Genomic DNA, 24,301 nt, shown 5'->3' on the forward strand with positions numbered 1-24,301 from the left:
TCACAGCTTGTCTAATTATTTCCTTAGGCTAAGCCCCTAAAAAATAGAATAGCTAGATCAAGGGGTATGTACATTTTCACAGTATTTGATATGCATTGTCAAATTATTCCCCAGAACTATTATAACTGTAGAATCTACCACTTTACATGGGTAATGAACGTGGGCATTTTTTTATGTGCTTTTGTCCAGTTGTGATTCATTCTAAATTACCTGTTCACTTCCTTTGCTTTCTTTTTCTCTTTCATGTTTCTTATTCATCTTTTAAGAATTCTTTCTTGGTAGACCAAAGATAACCAACCACACAGATACATATATATATATAAAAATACCCAGACAGAGACATGTACACATACAAGAGCTTTAAACCCTTTGCCATGTATGGTACTTTTTTTTTCTTTTATTCATGGTGATTTTTAATTTTTATGTAACCCAACTTTAAATTATAAAAATACCCATATTTCATTCACTCTTAACGTTCTTTTTCTGACAGTAGTAGTCAGGAGATAGAATCTGTTTTGGGGAGATGAAATTATATATTACCTCTATTCATATTTTTGAATCTGTGAAATTTTATTTTTTTAAGTCTTCGTTATAATTATATATGCTATTACTTTGGTTTCTTTACCTGACTTCATCAAGATACTTGAGTTCTGTCAACAACAAATATGATTGATATGATTTTGAGCATGTCACTTTCTTGCTGTGAACAACAAACTATAAGATAATCTAATACTAAATTCTGGTTCTTTGTGTGAGATGGTACCCACTGTGACTTTTCTGGTGATCTGTAATTAGGAAAGAAGTAGGACCTGCTTTAAAGTGGGAATTTCTAAAGTGGAAATTCATTTAAAAAATGTAGATTGCTAGCCACCTGAGTGGCTCAGTCGGTTAAGTGTCTTGATTTCGGCTCAGGTCATGATTTTGCACTCATGAGATCAAGCCCCATGTCAGGCTCTGCTCCGAGTGTACTTAGGATCCTAATCCTAATCCATCTGCTTAGGATTCTCTCTTTCCCCCTCTCTCTGCCCTTACCCTGCTCACGCTGTCTCTTTCAAATAAATAAACATTTAAATATAGATAGATAGCTAAATGTCATGATTTCTGTGACATAGGAATATCACAGTGACATTTGGTTTAAAATTATTTAGACCTGACTTTCTTAATAATTTATTAATTTAAGGGCATTTCTTATAATAAAAAATAATAATCAAAGAATTATTTAAAAATAAAAATATACCAACATTCTTATAACTACCTTTAGGAAAATCAGCATATCAGTTTTTATTCTGTTGTTCACTGAAACTCATGATGGATGACATAACAAACTGCTAGAATTTATCTAGTATTTCTAAACAGTATGCTTACACTGCTGTTTATTGATTTATCTATGTTTAGATTTTTATCATCTTCTGATTCTGATGAAGATTTAGTTCATTTATACCACCACTATTTCTTCTTCCCTGATCTAATGTAGCCAGGTATTATACAACATACATAGTTTATTATTATATATTATTTTATAATTACTATGTGATAATTATTAAAACATTATAGACATGTATAATATTATATAATACATAATTAACTTAAATCTATAATATCCTGGCATATTAGCAGGATCAGGTAATAAGTGGCATATATTATATATAATATTATACTTAACACATATGTTAATAATATAACAATACTAGGGCCTATTTAAGGAAATTTTTATAATAAAATATAAATATTATTAAAACATTTTTTAAGTTTTAGGCATAATTTTTAAGTTAATAAATATTAGCAAGATTTTTTTAAAGACATTCCTTAAAACTACTTTCAGAAAGATAGATATGAAAGCAATCTGTTTCTGCTTTCTACTAGAAATGTTTCAGATTCCTCAACCAAATCTGTGGGATAGGGTTCTTGGAGAAATGAAATACTGATAGAAATAATGAAGAAGACTAGATTGTGCTTAGAGGTGGATTTAAATAGCTTAAAGAACAATACAGCCAATAAATACATTTTTAGATGTTTCTCTTCAGGTCTTTTGCATATACTTTTTCATGAGACTGTCCTATATTTCATTAAGAGTCAAAATATACAACTTACTGTTTTTATTATACTACCATAATTGATCATATTCCTTAAGATCCCAGAAGTTTGAGAAAGAGATGGCAAGTGGTAGATTAATTAGTATATCAATTTCATTTACTTCTTCATTAACTCCTTACCCAGGGATCAAATATTTATTCATAATTTCTTTTCATCACTAACAAATGTAATTTAATGGAGAAGCAAATTATTCTAATTTCATTATGATTGTCACTGTTTTTATTTTGATTTTAAGCTGTGGCTTATATTAGCATATTTTATTCTGTATAATACTATACAAACTACACAAATGTTAATGTACATAAGTTGTAACCTAGGTAATATTGTGTTACAATCTGGACAATCACAGATGAAAATTGTATTTTTTTTTCCATCTAATCCACAACTTTAGTGCTTGCATTTACAGTTCATTTTAAAAGTGGTTTTAATACTTAAAAGTCTTTTGAAAGGCTTCTAAAACTTGGCAGTCTCAACAAAATGTTTTTGTCTGACTTCCTTTTTAAGCCTCTCTATGGACTTACAGTAAACAAACTTTTTAAAGCGGGAAATCTCTAGCCATAATGCAGGAACAGATGAATAGAACACTAACCACTTTATCCTGAAATGCACATTTTCAGTTGTACATAAGATGCCTTAAAGCATCATATAAATATTTTAAGATGTTTCGTAAACTATTAATGGATAAGTATTACAAAGACTAGGATTGGATTCATTAAACACAACTTATTATAGGGTTTAGAAGAGGAGCTCTTCTATATCTTTCAGTAGTCCTATCTCTGATTACTTTTAAAATCCTGTTTTGAATTATAGCACATAATTATTTCGAAAATTCTATTATTTAATCCTATAACTTCCACCGCCTACCCTCTTTCCTAAACTAGGAGTTTATCAATAAGTCTTTAGCATGTCATATGTATTTTTGTTAAATTGTTATTTTTAAGAAAAGCCTCATGATTCTAGAAATAGCAATCAGGTGCATTATATTGTTACCTCATTAATATGTGCCTTCAACAATGTGAAGTGTTAATAAGCCTAAAAAGATCCTCTTGAACTTAAGAATAATTGTATTAGGCCTTTATAACTAAAGAAATACCAAAGTTATTTTTCAGTGAACAATTCTCTGAGTAGTTCCCAAAGTGTTTTTACAATCTTATATAATCCGGTTAAGTAGAAAATAGTAATAGAAAATTTGCGGATCCTTAAAGTGACCTCTCTCTGTTTAATCATCTGAATATTTCTCAACAAACATATAAAGAAATTAAAGTATGTCATGTCATCATATGGAATCTAAATGTGAAGGTAAAGATAGGTATAAGAAATCCAATAACTAAAGCTGGAGATCTTTAAGACACTTAGAATATCTGAAGACAAACTGATTAAATCCTTGTTCTTATACAAAGTATGTCTTCTTTCTTAGAGATTTTGCTATCCTAAATGTTATTTTTATTTCTGCTATTGTTCTCTATATATTTTTGGTATATCAACATTACATCTGCTGGCATTCAGATTACACAGGCAGGTCCCTGAAGAAAAGGAATTTTCCTTCATTCTGGAACTCATGACTTTAAATCTGTTTTATCCATTTCTCACCATATTGAATGATTTATTTCTGACAATTGAGTCACATTTTTATTAGCCCTTTTTAAATTTTTCCGGGTAGGAAGTTGTTGTCCCTTGCTTTTTGTTATATGCCAGAGAAAACATGACGTGGGGAGGGAGGTTGGTGGTAAGCATCTAGAGAGTAGGGCTAAGTAAAGATCTTTCCCACCTTCCCTAGGCCTAGAACATTCATATGCTGTTCTTTTTGCCCATTCCTTTCATATTATTTGTTTACATGTTTCAGTTAGACTTTTGAATGTAAAACTTCACAGCTTTGGCTAGCTTGACCCCACTTGGGGTCTACAGATTTTGAGTAAAGCCTTCCCAGAACAAGCAAGATACATATTTTGGCCTGCTTTTCTCTTTACAGCTCTAAAGTCTGATTATTTTATTTTCATCAAAACTCTTACATGTGGGTGCGTATGTGTGTTTGTCTGCCTCCCCCTCTGCTTTCTCTCCCCTCTCCACCTTCATCTGCTTTTAAAATCCAGCTTACATTTTTATAAAAGTAATAATACATACTTTTTAATATGTACATAGTGTACATAGTGCATAGGTTAGAAAGCTAACAGGTACTCCTATTTGTGGAAATATCTCTGCCATTTTGTTGCCCATTCCCAATTCTTATTCCCCTTTTAGCGATAACTTCTGGTTTTTCCTTTTAATTTCCAAATTTCAAATTTATACTGCTAATTCCTATTTGCTTACATTTTTCCAATTTTAAATATCATCTACTTATTTTTTTACTTTGGACCCTAAGTATTTAATACCTTTACATGCTATATATGTTTCCTCCCCTACTCCCATCTTTCCAAAAGTTTTTCAGCTTTGTAAAAATAAATCTCTAGGGTGTGTTCAAGTAAATATTGTTTCCTGTTGAGCCAAAAAAATACGAAAGTTTTCTTTCTTGTATAGCTTTATTGTTTCTGTATGTAGTACTTGCTTTTTTTCCCATCCTCTTTTTTGTTACTCTCCCTTATTTTACAGAAATACATCCTCCAATAGAGTCTTCCAGTGGGTGTGCAGGAAGTAAACTTTTTTGAGATAGTGCATGTTTGGCATTGTATTATCTGGTTATTTGACTAGGTATAGAATTCTAGGTTGGAAATAATTTTTCTAAGAACCATGTAGATATTGGCTCCACTGATTTCTAAATCCCAGTGTTGCTGTTAAGTGACATGCCATTTTTATTCTCCGTACTTTGTGTGTGACTTTTTCCTCTAAGGAAGATTTTGGGATTTTCCCTTTATCCTTAGTTTTCTGAAATGTCACAATGATGTACCCTGGGTATTAGTCTTTTTTACTTCATTAAACTAAATAGTCTGGGCTTCTCTCTCTCTGAAAATCTTTATCTTTTCACTCTGAGAAATGTTCATATATGTATGTGTGCACATATACATACATGTACCTCCATATAATAATATTTTTTTCCTACTTCCTGCTCTGTCTTTGGACTCTTAACTAATCTGATATTGGATTTCCTGGGTTGAGCCTCTAATTCTTTTATTTGCCTTCTTGTATTTAACTCTTTCTGTTTGCTTGTTCTTTCTAAGAGATGTCCTCCACTTGATCTTACAGACTTTATTTTGATTTTTCGTCCCTCTCATATTTTAGATTCCTAAGAACTCTTTTTAGTAATTCAGTGTTTCTTTCCATAACATTTTGTTTCTATTTCATCAATGTAGTAATTTCTCATCCCTCTGAAGATATTAATTGTGGTTATTCTAATACAGTCTTCTATTTCTACATTGTCTATTTCCTCTCTCTTTTTTTTTTTTTTTTTTTTTCTTTCCTGCATGTAGTTCTCTATCCTGATTATCGTGTTGAAAGATATATACTCAAACATCTGGTGACTCTAGTTATATTCTGTGTACATAGTTAGGTCTTTCAGCTTTACTTTATGGTGATCTCCAAAAAAATAGTTTTGGGGAGCCTGAAAATGTGAGTACCTATGTCTTTATTGTTATGGTTTGTCTATGAAGAATTCTGATTTCCCATTTAGGAGGTGTGTAAGTCTGGCACCAGTGTATTAGAGCAGTAGGAGAAAAATCTGTGCATTCATTATTGAGAAATTACTAAAAAACCCCTAATGTAATCTTTGCATGATGGCGCCAAGTCTCCACCTGTCCAGAGAATAAAACCTCATGTCTTTTAACAGGGTGATGAAGGAATAATCACCTGGCAGGACAGGTGATATTGATGGGGCAAGAATTTAGGGGGTCCAACTTCCTTATACATACTTTCAATCAGTTCTGTTTTTAGCTCCGCCCTGTGCCTTCAGAGTCATCCTCATGCCTCCAATTCCTGAGATTTTCTGAGGCTTCAGAGAGCTAGGTTTTTATTTGTTTTTGTCTCATTCCTTACATTACTCTTATTTTAAAAAATGTTTTTGCTATTTACAATTTTGGAGGAGCAATTATACGTTTATTACAAAAGTAGTCAAATACTTTAAGAAGAAAATAACATCATTCAGAATTTTTCCAGCTGTAATCACTAATATTTTAATAGATTATGCATATTTCCTTCTGCTGTTTTCTTTAACTTTCCCCCACCTTTTTTGCTTGCAGAGTTTGTATGTGTATGTTTTTTGTTTTCAAAATTGAGATCATGCTGTGTGTACAATTTGTACACTACTTCATTTTTCCATATTTTCAGATAATCTATGAAACATGGCTTTAAATAATTTTGTAGTTATGAATATCCCGTGTTTTATTTAGCCATTATTCTAATCGGTTTCATTCTCCATGTGGTAGGGACTCCATCTTGTGTGGGAGTGAAGAACATGCATCTTGATTATCAACAGGCCTGAGTTTGTATGCCAGTTCTGCCATTCCTTTGTTCTGCCATGTCTTTTTACTGATCCAGTGAGTTCCCTCAATACGTGTTATCAGTATGCTTTGCCCATAACTTGCTGATACTCAACTAGAAATTAGGGTCCACAAGTGGGGGACAAATGCATTCCTTTTCATGGATCTAACAGCCCCAGGAGTATAGAAAAGGAACCAGAGCTCTAGGTAGTATCAGCTAGAAACTTTGCCATTTTGCCCAAGATCTTCTGATGCACGTGTAGTGTGGTACCAATGCTAGGAGCAAGGCCCACAGGTTTGGGTACTTTCTGTTCCGTACTCCTCTCAATACTGAGACAGCTGGGCCAGGACTGGGTTTGAGGGCCTCTTAGTGCTACTGCTAGTATTCAGATATTACCATTTTACTGCATCCCATAGCTTTGTCTCATCCTTTCTACTTCTACTTCATCTACTCCCTCATTCCTATTCCTAATGTAAGGGACTCTAGTAACATTCTGCCAGTGTCTTTTACTCAACTCCCAGGGATAGCACTGAAGGATGAGGTGGGGGAATATTTTATCATATTCTCCTCCATGTCTTTCTTTATTCTAGTTCTAGGTACACAGTATCATCCCTAAAGTCCTCTAATGCCCTAGTGTGCAGATAATATTCTTCCCTTATCACCAACATTAAGACAAGTTTTCTCCTATTTTTATTATATGGTCATTTTAAAGGAAATGTGGAAGGGAAGCTAGATGCCTCTACTCAGATTACCATCTTGGTTAAAATTGATTGTCTTTTGCAAAGTTAACCTTCATGTCCCTTCTTGTACCATGGATGCTTCTAAAACAACACGTACAAGGTGAAGCCAACCAAGTTCTGGCTCTTCCAGCGAGAAATTCTTCCAAGTATTTGATGCCTTTCTGTCTTCCCTCCCTATCAAAAAGAAAAGGTTCTGATACCATGTATATCATATATTATTTGATCAAAATGCATTCATTATGGGACCACATTTGCATTTTGAAGCTTCACTAAATACGCATTAAAATGCAGTGGCTCCTTTTTAAGGAATTGAATGCAGCAATCAATCAACAAGGTATTGGGGGTGGAGCAGTCAGTCCTTGTATCTGAAATCATAGTAGGTCTATGCCTAGAACTGAAGATAAATCTGTTTCAATTGTTAGAGGGTGTCTAGAGATAAATTTGCAGAGAAAGTAGAGTGCCTGACCTAAAAAAGGATACTTTTTCTGTATCATTCTGTTCACTTAAATCTTTCCCTCCCTTTGTATAAATTCCTAGGAGCCAAAGTCCATTTTCAGTAATTGTCTTTCTGCCACCCTTTTCTAGAACCATTTCCTACTGAACCTCTGTCCTCTCTCCTGTTCTTTCCTTTTCCTTACCCAAGCATGACAATAACAGCCATCATCTCTGAATAAGAAGCTATATCCTCAAACCCCAAAAAGTATCTGCTGCCTCAGGTCCATGAGCATCCAAACTAGACAGGGAAGGAAGCAGATTCCCAGACACCTGCATTTACTTGAATCAGAGTTCCTCAGTAGAGGACAGGACCTCAAATGTGATAAGTGGGAGTGGGGGGAAGAAGCTGTCAGTAACAATGAGGATGCCAAATTTGAAGGAATGACATTTAGGACCTTTTGAACTTTTCTGTAATTGCTCACATAGAAATGGCTCATGGTTTCACTGAAAGTTGTCAATTTTGTTGATTAAATTATATGAAATACTGCTCCTTTGTGTGAAGTCCTTATCTTTGGTCCTGATTATTGGGCAGCTAGTCACATGTATGTATGCCATTGAAAATGTTCTGAATTTACTTTGTATAATTTTAATCTGGTCATTTGATTACAACACCCTTCCCACATCCATCATACTGCTACCAGTCTAGTCCAGGCTCTCATTTTTTGCCTGAGCTGTAGCAATAGCTATGTTACTGATTTCTCTGTTTCCTCTCTCACCCATTCATATTGTTATCTACACATTAAACAAGGCAATCTTTTTTTAAAACATAAATCATATCACCTCATATCCATGTTTAAAATAATCTTCCACAGATAGCCCTTTGCACTTAGAATATCTCATTTTATCTCATTCATAAGCCCTAACGTTGGCTGGCCCCTTTTGAACTCTCTGGCCTCTCTTATTTCTGTTTTCCCTCTGACTCACTACACTTCAATCACATTAGTCTTCTTTCTTTTCCTTGAGCTCAACAAATTTATTGTTGCCATCGGGTCTTTGCACTTGCTATTTCCTCTGCTTCTTTCCCATATCTTCGTAGGGCTGACTCCTTCCCAGCCGTTCACGTTGCATCCCATCTCCCATCTTTAGAATCACCTTCCCTGGCCATCTAATTAACACCCTTCCTATCTCCCATCGCTCTCTATTACATTTCTATGTTTTATTGAATTTAAATGAATTTGTCATGATTATCTTAATTAAGATAATTTACTTTTCTTCCCTCTCTCCCCAGAAATGTAAGTTATTAAATGTCTTGTTTACTGCTAGATTCTCAAAACCTAAAAAAGGTCTGGAACATGGTGGGTGCTTAATACTGGGTGGATGAACAAACAGTGACTTCTCTTTATGCGGATACAGTCCTCTTAGTTATTTCTCTTGTACCATAGCTGACGAAAACTTTTTTTTTTCTTTTGTAATTAAAATAAACATTGATACTAGATTGGAAATAATAGTAGTGACTTCTTTTAGGTGTCTTGACATGGTTACTGTTATTATCTGGAAATGAATTTCAACATATTCATTTATATCCCATGGATCATAATTGTTTCAGAGCAGTAGAAATGCAGTATACTTACAATGTGTTGAAGAGCTAGAGTCCCAAAACTGCTATTTCTAGACCGTAAGATACATTGCTACCTACTCCCTCCTATACTTAAATATATGATGATGCCAGTTGGTTTGCGGGATGGAAATGCCCAGGAGAGAAGACATGCTGTCCTTCCAAGGGGCTACCAATCATTTTTATCCCACTTTTTAAGAGCCTATAACAATGCATTTTTAATTTGCTATCTTATCCTGTGTGACACCATGTTCCTGAGGTATTTTATTGACTATTATCATCTGTTAGAGTCCCTTGTTCTGCAAGTCTGTAACTGCATGATTCCTTTTCTCATTTTATGAAGCTTTTTTTAAAGGAATTATAATCTGCCTCCAGGTTCCTTCTTTATCATTTCCACTCTGTAGGCCCAAGAATTACAGAATCTTGTTAGATAGTATTTTCCCAGTCTGAATCAGGGGAAACTACAACTGCCCCAAGCCTTGTCTTCTGGAAAGTTACTGTACATCCTCTAATGGAAAAGTACAGCAAATCTCTTTTATAGACATAGACCTAGCATACCCAATGGTTCTTAAAGCCTATTAAAATGTACAGTGTCCCTAACCTAACAAGTCTCCAGTTTGCCACGCCCACTTAATATACTTCACTTTATCGCCTAAAGGAGAATAATTGTTTATCATATAATTGTATTTATATATTATGGAAATCATATTCAAAGTCAAATGTCAGTTTACTGTGTTCTTTTAGTTTTCATGGATTAAATGGAGACATAAACTCTTTATCAAGTAACAGTAGATTGACTGTTGAATTTCTATGTAAGCCTCTAAATCTTGTTTTTAGTCTGGTTATCTCCTGTGCCTTTCTGAGCAACTAGTCAGCCTAAGTAGTCCTGAAATGACCATCTATTTTCTGCTCCCTTTTTATTATTGTATGTATTTAATAATTGAAAGGATAAATATAAAAGAACCCTCTAGATTTGTGTTTTGCATGTGTGCTGTAGGTTTGTAGCATCTCTTCTTCCAGGCACAGGAAAACCATGGTATGTGAATCTACATTAACTACCACATCTCCATGTTTCTCCTTGAAGTTACCATATCTTTCTTTCCAAGAGAGCAGAATTATGGCTAAAGATGTGTCATAATGACATTGCTGTTGATTTCACTGACAAACTGTTAGTCTGATGATATCAAAATTTGATGTTGGCTGTATGTTTAAATTATCCCAGAGAACAGGTGGATATTTCTTCAGTGTCTTATGGAAGACCCCTGTTTTCATGTTCTTTACAAGCAGTAGGGTAAAAGTGGTCCACCATCATGGGAATTTGCCCAGTGCCACTCCAGAGATTATCCCTTTCTAGATACTATGTACAAGAAAAATAGTGACTCTGGATAATCCTTATCTCTTGAGATTTCATGTTCCATTGTGTTTTAAGTTTTACAATATTGTTATGAAGCCTGCATTTTTAAAGAACACTTAGTTGTGTATGCTTTACCAACACTTTGGGTTTATATTACAGTTTACTATCAGCTTTGGTAAACTGGTTATCTGATAAACTAAAAATGAGACATTGTTTGAAATGTGTTCTTTTTGTGATAACTGTGTATAAGGTATTAATGGAAAGTAAATTATAACTTTCTCTGTAAAAGTAGTAGTGCTAACAGTTGGATCATATTTACATTTCTAGAGCCTTTCTTTGAACCTTAAGTATTTTATAGATCTTACCTAATCCTAGAAAACTCCCTGTACATGAAGGTAGTATTCCCCCCCACCACCAGCCTTTTTTAGGGGGTATTAATGCCCACACTGCTTAAGTGAGTTGCCCAAGGTCACTCAGTGAGTTGTTGCTGAAGCCAGAAATAGAATCCAAGTCTCCTGACTCCCAATTCAGCTCTCTATCCTTGATATAGTTTTCTATCCTCTATATACCCCTGCTGCCTCTCATGGGAAAAGAAGTTAATCTTCCAGCTATTAATAGCCACCAAATTGGTGGTAGCAGCACAGTGGAGAAAAGTAACTGTCTTTACACTGCAGCATTAGTATAAAAATATCTGGTAATGGAAAATTTGACAAATGTCATGTTAAAGGGAGTGGAAAATTATTTTAAGATCTGGATCTCATTTATCTAGTTCTCAGAAAAGTAAAATTCCTTAGTAGAACAGGGATCATATTTTTCTTCCTGTTTTTAAATTGTCTTTCCTAGAGGGTAATTGTCAACCTCGCCATAGCAGAGCCTATTGTCAACTAACATAGTAAGAATAATGCATGTACTGATTATTATAAGTGATTATTATAAGTGTATTTTCTAACTGGGTTGAAAGCTTGAATTGCTTTATTGAAATATGTAACACTTATGCAGCTTTCAGTGTTATTTAAGTTAGTATTATATCATAAAGCAAATATAGCATTAGTTGGGAATCTTACTGCACGATTTGAAAACATGGGCAGAAATACACATTGTAGTTTCCTGACAATACACCTCCAGCAAAGTTGCTTCATGTCAGGCACCTGAAGTTCACCGTGAATGAAACTGGCAAAGCAGCGGAAAGTTAATTAAGAAAGACAAGATTAGCACGCTGGAGCTGAATAAGTGTATTGTTATGTATTCAATCAATTCATTATTGTATATATTTTAAAAAGGTATTTGAGAGGTAAATATTAAGCCTGTCTAGATTGTGGGAATTCAAACTTAAGTTCAAACAAAACAATTTGTCTCTTAATTTTGGAACAAGAAACAGGAATTTCCTTACTAATAATCTCTGGATATCATGTTTCTGTTTAAAGATCACTAAAAGCCTTTAGTCAGAAGAATGACATCAACATTATGTTTCAAGTTTAAGTGTAAGAGAGAAAGGATTGGTGGAGGTTCGAAAATGCAAGGAAACAGTAAGAGTTAGTTATTTGGGACCCAGGTGACTGAGAAAGTAGTGGCGAGAGGATAATTACAAGAGTGTAGAATAAGACTAGAGGTCAAGTACAGATCTTTAGGGAAATATATATGTTTACTGGATGAAGGAAAAAGAAGGTAATAGATGTTGGAGAGGGAAATCATTTTGAAAAGCTACAGAAGTTGTAGGATAGAGCTAAGAAAAGTTCATTAAACTTGACGACCTCTTGACATTTAGGAGACTTACTTGTACAGAGTGATAAGGAAGGGCCATGTAAGAGTATTCTGACCTCTTCAAATTATGTTCATTTATCTTAAGGCACTAATCTAATTTTCAAAAACTGATGAATTATGTATGGTATAGGAAACAAATGATCAGAACGCTTTATTAACCATCATATCTGAGATAGTAACAGATTTAATTCTTTCATTCACTTGGGATTTTATCGGTTATTGCCATTCTTGTTAATTTAGACTAGACTGCCACCCAATTAAAAAATAACGTGATATTTTATAATCTCTAAGTTATTAAGTTATTAATCTCTGTGTGTATGATTATTGAGTACTTTTTTGTTATCTTAAACATAAATCAAACATAAAATCTAAATTCTGCTATCTCTAAGAATTAGGGTTGGTATTAGCCATTTATTATTTATTTTCTGTTCCAGAATCTCTTTATAATGAGTTCATTAACATTATTTAAAGTTATTAGCAATAAACTATGTTTTTTCTTTCCAACTTTCTTTTAAATTTTAATCAATTGGCAGAAAATGTACTTTATTATTGGTGGTGATGTTGTTGTTTAACTGATATGGTTATTGGAAAACTATTTAGGTGACATTATTGAGCTTCTTTTTAATTTTATTGAATAGGTACATCTTCAAGTGAATCTAATCTGTTTAAAATCCTTCCACAAAAAAGAACCCGAAGAAAATTAATGCCTTCTCCCTTGAACACAAAACATCCCCAAAAGTCTACACTGTCTGAAAGTTTGCAGCTCAATGATTCTCTCAGCAAAGAACTTCATCCTATTGTGTATACACCAGAAGACTGTAGAAAAACTCAAAATTCATCTATAGTGACCTTACTACAACCATCATCACATTCTACAAGTTTTCAGACCATCAGCTCAAATGTAAACAGTGATAATTCTCTGAAAATGTTATGTGAAGCAGGTATTCCTCTCAGCAGGAAGAAAGAATATGGACAGGAAGATTTGGACTCTACATTTACTATATGTGAAGACACCAGGAGCTTAAAGAGTAAATTACCTGAACAAGAATCACTATCAAACAATAACATTTTACAAAGGTACAAAAAAGAGTATTTACCAGTTCTTCTTTTGTTTGTGTTTTTATTTCATTTTGTTTTGTTTACATAGTCTTTAAACCGTAGCTTTTTTTTCTTCTTTAGTTATATTTAAGGTCTATTTCATGAGTCAAGTATGCTATCTTGATTACAAAAGTCAGTGTTTTACCTTCATTAAATCTTGTTTTTATAAATATTAATCCACTAACACAATATTTTAAAGTCTTTAATTTGATATCTTAGTTGATTGACCCTCAGTAGACTAGAAGAAACCTTAAGGTATATTTAGTTTGTCCTACCTACTCCAAAGTTAGATGATACAAGCCATCATCAGAGGATTACTGTGTTTACTTTTATTTATTAATATGTTCACTAAAGAAAATCTCACATTTTTTATTCACATTCGGTGAACCTCAGCTTACCCTGAGTCATCATATATCTAAGGTATGGCTGACTACATGTCATCCAAGCAAACAGCCTTCTCACTTCTTCTCAGTTCATGTCCTGTACACTTCATCTGTTTAATCACAAGTAATCCAAATATGGGAAGAATGATACCTTCACCTTTCTATGCTGTTGGGATGCAGAAATCTCTTGAGAGCAACTCTTTCTATGAGATAAAAAAGAAGAAAACCCTAGGGCAAGCAAGAGAGGCTTTATAGTCTACAAAAATATTTTTCTTTGTATATGCATACAAAATAATATTCTAATTATGAAAGTGTATGTTCATTTTTCTCCATAGTACAAATCAAAAGTACTCATTTTATTTTTTATTTAATATGCAGGCTTGCCTCTTCTTCATTTTCAACTAAACATTCTCTGCCTATACCAAGCATAGTACCATCCTACATGGCAATGACTGCGGCTGCCAAAAGGAAACGGAAGTTAACAAGGTACAATTAAACATAAACTGACTCGGTATTTACATAAGATCATCTTTATACTTTGTTTCCTATAGTTGCTTTTTATTTCATGTGATTAAACTGTGAATTATTACATATTTATTTAATGTTTCTTTACTTTGGAGAAAGAGAATGTATGTGAGCAGGGGAGGGGCAGAGAGAGAGAGGGAGACAGAATCTGAAGCAGGCTCCACATTTTCCACACAAAGTTGATATGAGGGACTTGAACTCACAAATCATGAGATCATGACCAACCTGAGCCAAAGTTGGATGCTCAACCAACTGAGCCACCCAAACGCCCCCTGTGAATTCATATTTAAACGTATATATAATTAATTGCTCTGAATGCAGCACTGGATTTATATTATCAAAAGCAGATCTTGATAAATCCCAAGTATTTCACTTGCTATTTACATAAAGTATTCTATATCTCAGATAATTAAAAATAAGTTGAAAAGTCTTCTGGCCTTCAAAAATGTCATTTAATTTTAACTTTTCTTCTGGTGACAACTTGTACTCATTTGGTATTTTTCTTTTTATACATTAATTAATTGCTTCAGTCCTAAAATATGTATTTTGATATATGACTAAATGTATTTTGATATATGACTAAAATGTAATGAGCAAAGAGACTTCTATTTCTGGCTATGACAATGTAGCTTATATCAGACCGAGCCCACCCATCAACAAGTTATAAAAGCTGATAAAATACAACCAACGGCTGCTTTAAAGGCACTGGAGAACAACCAACGTAGCCAAGACTTGAAGGTTTAAGATGCAGAGGAAAGGAAGACAAGCTATAGAGAGTCAAACCTTCTCTGCCTCTTTTTTCCATTTAGCATTTGCCAAGCATCAAGTGTAGAGGCCAAGCACAAAATGGAAGACTCCAGCTACCAGCAGTCTCACTGAGCTAAGGAAATAAAATAGTTCTGTATGTAGCTTTTGCCCTCAAGATGTTTGCCAAGTTCTGAATTCTGTGGCATAAGAGGCCAAGAAATAAAGCCGAAAGAAGCAGAAGTATTAAGTAGAGTTTTGACATTCTCATGCGGCTGGGACACAAAAACTGTACCGGGATCCATCAAGAAGAAAAGGTGCTGTTAAACCTTCAGGATTTTATTTGAGACTCTTGAAGGCCTGTGCTGTAGGAGTAGGGCAAACTGGAGATAGACCAGTTCTTAAAAGCCTGAAACAGACCTTACAACAACTCAGTCTCTTTTTGGATCAGAGTGATCTAACTCTGTCCTGCCTGCTTGCCAGAAGAAATTAATTTCTGGAGAAGTATACCTAGAGCATATACAGGTTTTTGGTTTGTTTGTTTTACATGTTTAGCACTTAAGCAAAAATCACCAAGTATGCCAGGAGACAGGACCAAATTACTGAAAACTGAAGATCCATAAGTGATACAGATATTAAAATTATCAGGTAGAGACTTTAAAAATTTAACTGTGATTAAGTTCAACAAAACAGTGACAATTTCCGAAAGAACTATATTGTTTTAAAATGAATCAAATGAATATTCTAGAACTGAAAAATGAAAATCTGAATTTAAGAATAAATAAGTAATAAAAAAAAATTTTTTAATAGATTAGACACAGCAGAAGAGAGTTTAGTGAACTGGAAGACAGATTGACAGAAAACTATCTAAACCAATGTGCAAAAGGATAAGATAGAAAATATGGAACAGAGTGAAAAAGACATATGGGACACAATTAGATCTAACATGTGTGTATTTTGAGTCCCAGAAAGAAATGAGAAAAAGAATGGGAGATACTGACTAATAATTCTCCCAAACTGACAAAAGATAACTAATCACAGATTCAAGAAGCACTGCAAACCACAAACAGCATTAATACTACAAGAAACATACCTAGTTACATAGCAATAAAACAACTAAAAATCAAAGACAAGGAAAAAATCTTAAATATACTGAATTATAGGACACAAAGTCCATTTTGTAGTCTTTATATCTCACGACACTGAATGCAATGACAAGATTGTAGTAAATGGTTATATTATAAAATGACTGAATTGCTTTATCTCTTTTTCTTTGACATGTGATTATGAGGAAGAGTATAAGATCCTAAGATAGGATAACTCTTTTTAAGTTTACTGTTTTCCACCATGAACCTCTTATCATCTGGGCTAGTGTAAACAAATTTACAAATAGTCTGTTTGTGCCACATAGAGTATTACCTCATTAGCATATTTAAGATCTGTCCTTTTCCCTTCCAAAGTATAGCAGAACCTTGGAACATAGATTTAAGATTCATGGATTGATTTTTCTAGAATGTCTTTATCCATAACGTTTAAATTTCTGTATTTTGCTGTGGCACAAATTTGAATGATGCAGTTTGTCTGGCTCCTGTATGAGTATCAATCATTTAATGAGTGAGCCTAGCTAACCATCACGTTTCATCCATCTTATCACTAATTTTCATTGCGTCAATTGTGTTATTCTTTCTGCTAATTAGTGTTGGAATTTTTGGTTCTTGTGGTTCTTCACTGATAGCATGCTCTTTTGTGTTAACTAAGATGTAGCAAAAGTTTATAGCTAATTATCATTTCAAAATGTTTGCATCCTTATCAAAATCAAATGAGTTTTCAAGAAATGTCCAGGTATGAAAATTATATTTAGAGTGGTTTTAGATGAATTAAAGAGCTTCCACATGAGCAGCTAATATTGCGAAATAATATTAAAGGACATATGAAGAAAGTAAGATTTCTCATAGCCTATTAATTGCTCTATTACATTCCCTCTGGTACCAATAATTAGATCCTGCCATTAACTAAGGTTAAAAGAGATTAATGCTAGAAATGTACATAATTACTTTTTTTTTTTTTTAATCTTCCTTTTCCCCAATTAAGCCTACATGAGTTTGAGAGTAATAAACTCTGGTATTTTCCACTTAGCATATTTTCCATTTTATGTACATATTTAGGTGTGTATGTGTATTCTAATGTGGTTTCTAAAAATGAAGAAGGGAAGGCTCCATATGTATAGTTATTTTAATTATTTTGTACCAGTTTTTCTCTCTGAAAAAAAAAAATTACAGTCCAAAAAGCACTGGATATTCTAAAAACTTATGAAACTCAACTTCTTAGTTACTGCTTAAATTGAGAATATGAAATTTTTAATCATTTCAGATTAAAATATAGCACACTGATTTAACTATAAATCAACCTATCAAATGTAATATATACATATGTAAAATTGTACTTATAAATTACACTAATCAGAGTTTTGGAGGTTTGTTTGCTTTGTCTTTATTTGGTTAGTTGGTTTTTTTTCTTTGTTTCACAATCTAGCTTAGCACCCAGAAATGAGTCTCACATTCATAATACATTTTTGGTTTGTTTTGAAAGACATCTAGGGGTGCCTGGGTGGCCCAGTTGGTTAAGCGTCCAACTCTAGATCTTGGCTCAGGTCATGATCTCACAGTTTGTGGGCTCGAGCCTGCGTCGTACTCTGCGCGGACAGCACAAAGCCTACTTGGAATCCTCTCTCGCTCTCTCTCTCTTTCCCTCCCCTGCCCTCTGTTTCTCAAAAAAAAATAAAATAAACCATAATAAAATTCTGAAAGGCATCTAATGAGTCCAACTAGAAACTATCTCAACTGAAAGAATATGAAATGCATTATGTTAACATAATGCAGAAACATACTACTTTTATAAGGGACAGGGGTTAAATCTTTACTTTCATTAATAGTTGTAACAGTATATTTGACACATAACCAGAAGAGTTATTAAATTTCTTCTCAATATAGTCTTTAAGATAATTTGAATTTTCACTCATACCAATTTTAAGTCTTTTTATTTTGTGATCCAACGTAAATCTAAAATAAATTTATAACATGAATGTTAAACATTTCGTTAGTGGACTGTTTTATCTAAATCCTAAAAAACTGTTTGCAGGTATTTTACTTATATATAAATATATAACTTATTTTTTATTTCATTCCTCGAAATATGAAGATTCTTTCAGATAGATTTATTCGAAAGCCTAATTTTCAAGTAAAAACAATTTATGAGTAAAAACAGAGGTCCTAGAACCAAAGTGAAAAATCGTACCACATAATAATAAAGGTAATTTTAAGATAAATTGTTAGGAAAACTAACTCTTATCAAAAGTAACCCATGACATTGATCTCTATACTTGAAATAACCAAATGACCAAAAAAGAATTTTTGCCTTAGACAGCGGATACATATATTATCCAAAAAGGGCAGTTAGTACCCCAAACAGAATTATAGTAACTTAGTTTATTTAGCACCATTTAGAAATGGAGAATTTCTACAACCAAATTTGTTTGCTTTCATAATACTAGTACTTTTTTGTTAGCATTCTGAGTAGATATAACTTATATTCTTGAACAGAGTAGGCAAAATTACATTTGGAGTACCATAATTACTTTTCTCACAGGCTCTAGAAAAATTGAGGTACATAGGTTGATTTATTTTTGCCAGCACTCAGTGTGCTCATGCCTGTTTTTCTTTCCTATCATGGTAAGTTGCCATTTCTGACCACTGTCAGTTACCATACAACTGATCCATCTTCTCCCTATTCCACAAACACACCCACATCAGTTTACTATTTGGTTAGAGCAAGCTGTTTCCATAACAGGGAAGCCCCCAAGTGTTAATGCAACCCACATTCAAATTAGTATCAACTTGTAAAATGGCATATGATATCTTTTTTAATCAGCAACTCCCTAAATTAGCTTATTTGAATCAGTATGAAGGGGGGATGTTTATCCTTCACTGGATCCCAACCCTGCCTGTTAAAACTTGATCCTCTTTGGATTAAGAAGGATTGGATTGCTATTTTTCAGGACCCAGATCAAACTCCTCTTATCCACAATCTTTCAGTTGTTTTGTTTTTTCTACTTTTAAAATCAGGAACCTACAGCTCCTTGTAGTTTAAAAACCTACAGCACTATTTTTTGCTTTACCTTGTATTATTTTGTGTATTTGTCTTATTTGTCCCCCACTCCCCATAAATTCATTATGTAAGTTTTCAGGACAGGGGTTATTAATGCCTAACTTATTTGTATATCCTGTAACATGAGGCCATAGTAGTAGGTGTTTAGTCATAATATGTCACCTCAAATTGAGTTAGAAATTTGACCCTTTAAAATTTTTTTAAGACAAAACAAATGAAAATAGGCCATTCTTTTCATTTCAGTTTCTATAATTGTAGTAATCAGAGAGAGATTCTCAGTCTATTACCATGCTTCGATATAAAAACAAGGTTTCCAAAAATCTCACTTGTTTATATTCTCCAGATTAAGGTTCATGCTCCAAATGTATAATATGAACTTGGTTTTTAACCTCTTGCAGGGTGTTCTTTATCTCTACACTTGGAATAATAGAGTTTGCTTATATACTAGCAGGGCACTCTGAAAATATTTTGTTACAGACTTGTTTACATATACCTACAGTCATAATCTCCAACTTGAGTAAACATCATTAAAATCACTACATTTCCCTATGGGCCAAAAATGTGTTTAGTACCTCCAATTTTATGGAATTTTGCAACCTGTTTTATGATTTCACTTTCTCTTTAATCTTTTTTGCATGTAGAATATGTATTAGAATTCTAAATATAAAAAATGCTTTACTAAAATAATTTTTTTTTTCCCTCAAGTTCTGCATCAAATACTTCATTAACTGTGGAGGTAAATTCTGGATTTGCCAAACGTGTTCGACAAGATAATGCAAGTGATAAGCACTTACAAGAAAACAGACCAACAGCAGGTATGTCTCAGCTCTTAATTTGAGATTTAATAACATGATTGCCAAACATATGTATAGTACATTTTTTTTTTACAGTGTTCTCATAAGAATCTCCTTTTATCTACCCATTACATTTACTACATGATAAGTGTGACTTTCCATGTTACAGATAAGAAAATTTAAGACACAAAATAGAAAACACTTACCTGAAATCACACAGATATTTCATGGTGGAGCCAGACTTCTAACTCAGTATTCTTTACACCCATACTGCAGAAGAATTCATAAATAATTTAAGTAATAATTGAAATAATTAGCTAAATGTATTATTTAATAAGTTAATGATTAACTGTATTTTACAGTTTACTTGAAATTTATTAGCTTATTATTTTTAATAATTTGGCCTCTGAATCATTAGTGTAATTATTGCCAGGCTTCAATCTGTATCTAGTTATAGTCATATTGTAAACCACATTAGCAAGTTGCAAAAGCTGCTGATGGAGACCGCTACATCTTCTCAATTGCATATGGCAGTGACATGAATCTGTAGTAACAAAACCACATCTTTGGTAAAAGTAGAGGTAGTAGCACAAACCAGCATCTGGGCGTTGGTGTCCAGACCTTTGTCTCTCTGACACTGTAATTCATAAGACTTCATTTAGGAAGTATTTCTTTACTATGCACTGACTATATGCTAGGTTCTGTGACAGATAGCAAGATCTTTAAGACCCAGTTTGGTTTCTTCCCTAAAGTAACTTGTAATTATGGTGCTTGGAATTTAAAGGGGTTTCATGAGATAATGAGGGTTTCTAAGAATAACATGAAAACTTTTTTTTTCCCTGTCAATCCTCTTTATTAGAGTAATACAAAATCTCTCAATAGCTTTGCCGAACTGTATCGATAAATCCTTACTTATTGTGGTAGCCAGTGGCATCCTTAAGTTCAGTGGAAATGTCTTTAATGAAAATTTTAAAAATCAAAAAAGTCCTGAAATGTAAAATTTACTACAATTATTTGGTTAGCATGCCAAACTTAATAATGTTTAAAAATGTGTATGTGCAGTTGGTATAGATATATATTGCCCCATTGGTCTCCTGAAAAATTTCCCCAGGAAATCATAATTTACAACTAAATAATTTATGATATTTCTCAAATAGAGATTTGGTTTTCCTAATGTGCTTATTTCCTAAGAGTGGTATAAAAATGCATTAAATATCTCATGTATAAAGAGAGGTGAATTAAAAAATTCTACAGAGAAGAATGTAGGAGTTGATACTAAACTGCAGTGCTTGCCAGAGCAAAGAGGAGCTAAAGCTAAGTTAAAAGATTATGTGTTATTAAGGATAATGGAGTACTTAGAAAGAAGTATTGGTTTAAGGGGCAGTAATAGTTTATGTGTATTAGGATAGCCAAGTGAAAATGCCCAAATACACATGAGAAATTACTAGAAAAGTAAGAGAGAACTAGAGCTGCCTTTCCTAGAATATTTTTATCTGAGTTTTCCAACTAACAATGTACAAATAAAAAAAACAAAGGAACATCAGTGGGAAAGAAGGTAACTGCTATTTACTGAGAAATAAGAGTGTCAAGAGACTAAGTGCCCCTGAAACTAAAACCTAATGTGACCAGGAAAATGGATAAGAGATTAGGCTGATCTGTAAATAAGTCAGTGGCACTGTTTTTAACGGCTTGGTTGAGCAGTCATGGTGAAGGCTTATGAAGAACCAGAGGAATGGACATTTGAGAGGTGGCAGGAAAAGGAATAAGGGCTATGGGATCAGGATTAGCACTTAGGGAAGTACTAGATGCAAATTATACTCTTAAATAGGAAAAATATGAAAGTTTAAAAGTCTTAGGGAAGTAATCCCAAAGAATGAGGGGAAAAAATGATGCAAAAAAGAAAGAGAGCAATGCTTGTAGAATAGTTGAAAAAGAACAAAAGTAAATGTAGTGGTTTATTCAGTGATATTACTTGATACCTGTCAAACTCAGTTGACAACATGGAGAAATGATTTCCTATTTTTAAATGAATGTTGTTAATGTTTCTTTCATGTCATGTTTTAAATCATGTTAGTTAACAACTATGAATTTTAAAAATAAATTTTTCTTATTTGGTTATAATTTTTAACAAATTTTTATACGTTGAATGAAAAGTGAAAATTATTTTTGAATGATACTTTTACCATATTTATATGTCTTTTTTTTTTCCTTTCTAGACTATAAAAGAAACATCCATAAAGTAAAGGCAAACATGGTTAGAAAATTTGGAAGAAGTATTTCAAAAGGAAGTCTAAGATAAGTCACTTCAAAATCAAGGAAAACGAAATTGACATGTCTCCTTTTAAAAAGATTTGTTGCCAGTCCCCTTTCAGGAACTTATTTAAAACCTTTGAAAGAAGACCATCTTAAATAAAGCTCAGTTTACCCTAATTACTTTAACAAGCAGAAGATGAAGTTCTTTCTGTTTTATTCTTTTGTATTCTAAACAAATATGAAATTTCAACAGAAAAAGTTATGGTTTAATAAAGTTACTAACATATTTGTTACCTTTTGAGATCCTTAAGTCAGCATGGTGGCAGATCAGTGTTACTGTGCTACAACAAGTTGATTAGGACATTTTAGAAAATAATAGTGAGTTACGTTATCCTTACTGTTTGTTTTAAAATAAGGAGAATTTAGAAGTGATAAAATTATGGCACAGGATATGTTTAGTCTTACATTATTTTAATCACATGTGACTTTACTTTCCAAAAATACTTTGATGTACAAATGTACATATATGTGCCCATAAAGTTGTTGTAAAGATTATTTAAGTAGTCTTCATGAATAAAATACTAATATTGTTCCTTGCTACTCGGTATATTAAAGATGTAGATTTTACAATGTTGGCTTTTCTGTCTTATTACCACCCCTTACACACTTTAAACTATCATTTTGTGTAACATGTGAATTTTGTAGATTTGTATTTCAATTTAGATCAAGGTATATGGCAGTAGCACCAAGTCTGAAAATAATCCGTAGATTCCTTAATGATAGTGAGACAATGTTTTTAATCATTCCTTCTCCTATAGGAAATATATGGAGCTGCAATTAATCATATTGTTCACTTGCCGTGTTTGACCTGTTCATCTTCTGAGTGCAACAAATATTTGATCAAGCACATTTTTAATTTTATGTGGCCTGGGAACTGTTCCACCAGAACAAACAACCACTTAACAACCAGTTGAAACATCTTAGGACCTTTAATTTAGTCATGTTTTTCAACTTAAAATCTGGTGGGAGAGTATGAGATGGAATAATAATCTTTCAGGTTCCTCCCAACTCTGGGTCTGCAATTCCATGTTTATAAATGTGCACACAGGATCTGTCCTAGCAAGAGCCACCCATGCAATTTCTTTGAGGTCCCTTTGACATTAAGCCTTTAGTTGTGTTGCCTATTTACCAGTCACTTTCGCCTGTTTTCCTTTCCATCTGTCTTAGGAAATTATGTGTTTCAAAAAAAAAACACATCCTTTTACTAGGTAATGATGAATAGCTAGCAGGATTCAGTGACCACACCTCGTGGTCCACCTCATACCATAAGATGTGAGTGATTATTTTTTCCCCCATCTCCCACTCCTCCCCACTCTGGCAACCACTAGTTTGTTCTCTGTATTTATGAGTCTATTTCTGCTTTGTTTGTTTGTTCGTTTGTTTTGTTTTTTAGATTCCACATATAAGCGAAATCATATGGTATTCGTGTTTCTTTGTGTGACTTACCACAATACCCTCTAGGTCCATCCATGTTGAAATGACAAGATCTCATTTTTGTATGGCTGAGTATGAGTGAATGATTTTCTTATATGCCATTTTTATAAGCTAGAGGTTTGGCCTTCTATAAAAATTAATAATAATGCATTTGCGATACAACCATGTTAAGGAGAAAGTAGTGGGAAGAAATCATAATGATTGTGAGGAAAGAAAGCTGTTGACTATATGAATACAGAGAAACTACATGCATTTAAACTAGAACAAGAATGCTATTCAGTAAGTCACTGTGAAATAATTTTTTTATTATCATTTTAGAGCGAGAGTGAGCAGTGGAGGGGCAGAAAGAAAGAATCTTAAGCAGGGTCCACGCTCGGCATGGAGCCCAACACAGGGCTCTGAGCCCACGACCCTGGGATCATGACCTGAGCTGAAATCAA

The 24,301-nt window shown here is 33.3% G+C and overlaps 1 protein-coding gene across 1 annotated transcript in view; it reads left to right on the forward strand.

Annotated features, from left to right (window-relative positions):
* The window catches only part of KIF18A (kinesin family member 18A), a 79,603-nt gene extending 57,059 nt beyond the window's left edge, over positions 1 to 22,544 (forward strand). The window contains exons 15-18 of the mRNA XM_060606251.3: positions 13,045 to 13,483; positions 14,266 to 14,373; positions 20,026 to 20,135; positions 22,331 to 22,544. Coding sequence (XP_060462234.2) covers positions 13,045 to 13,483; positions 14,266 to 14,373; positions 20,026 to 20,135; positions 22,331 to 22,413 — 740 coding nt within the window. The 3' untranslated portion in view covers positions 22,414 to 22,544. The remainder of the gene's footprint in view (positions 1 to 13,044; positions 13,484 to 14,265; positions 14,374 to 20,025; positions 20,136 to 22,330) is intronic.
* Positions 22,545 to 24,301: the final 1,757 nt, after the last annotated feature.

This window comes from Panthera onca, chromosome D1 (genome assembly GCF_046562875.1).
Source record: "Panthera onca isolate mPanOnc1 chromosome D1, mPanOnc1 haplotype 2, whole genome shotgun sequence".
Lineage (NCBI taxonomy): Eukaryota > Metazoa > Chordata > Mammalia > Carnivora > Felidae > Panthera > Panthera onca.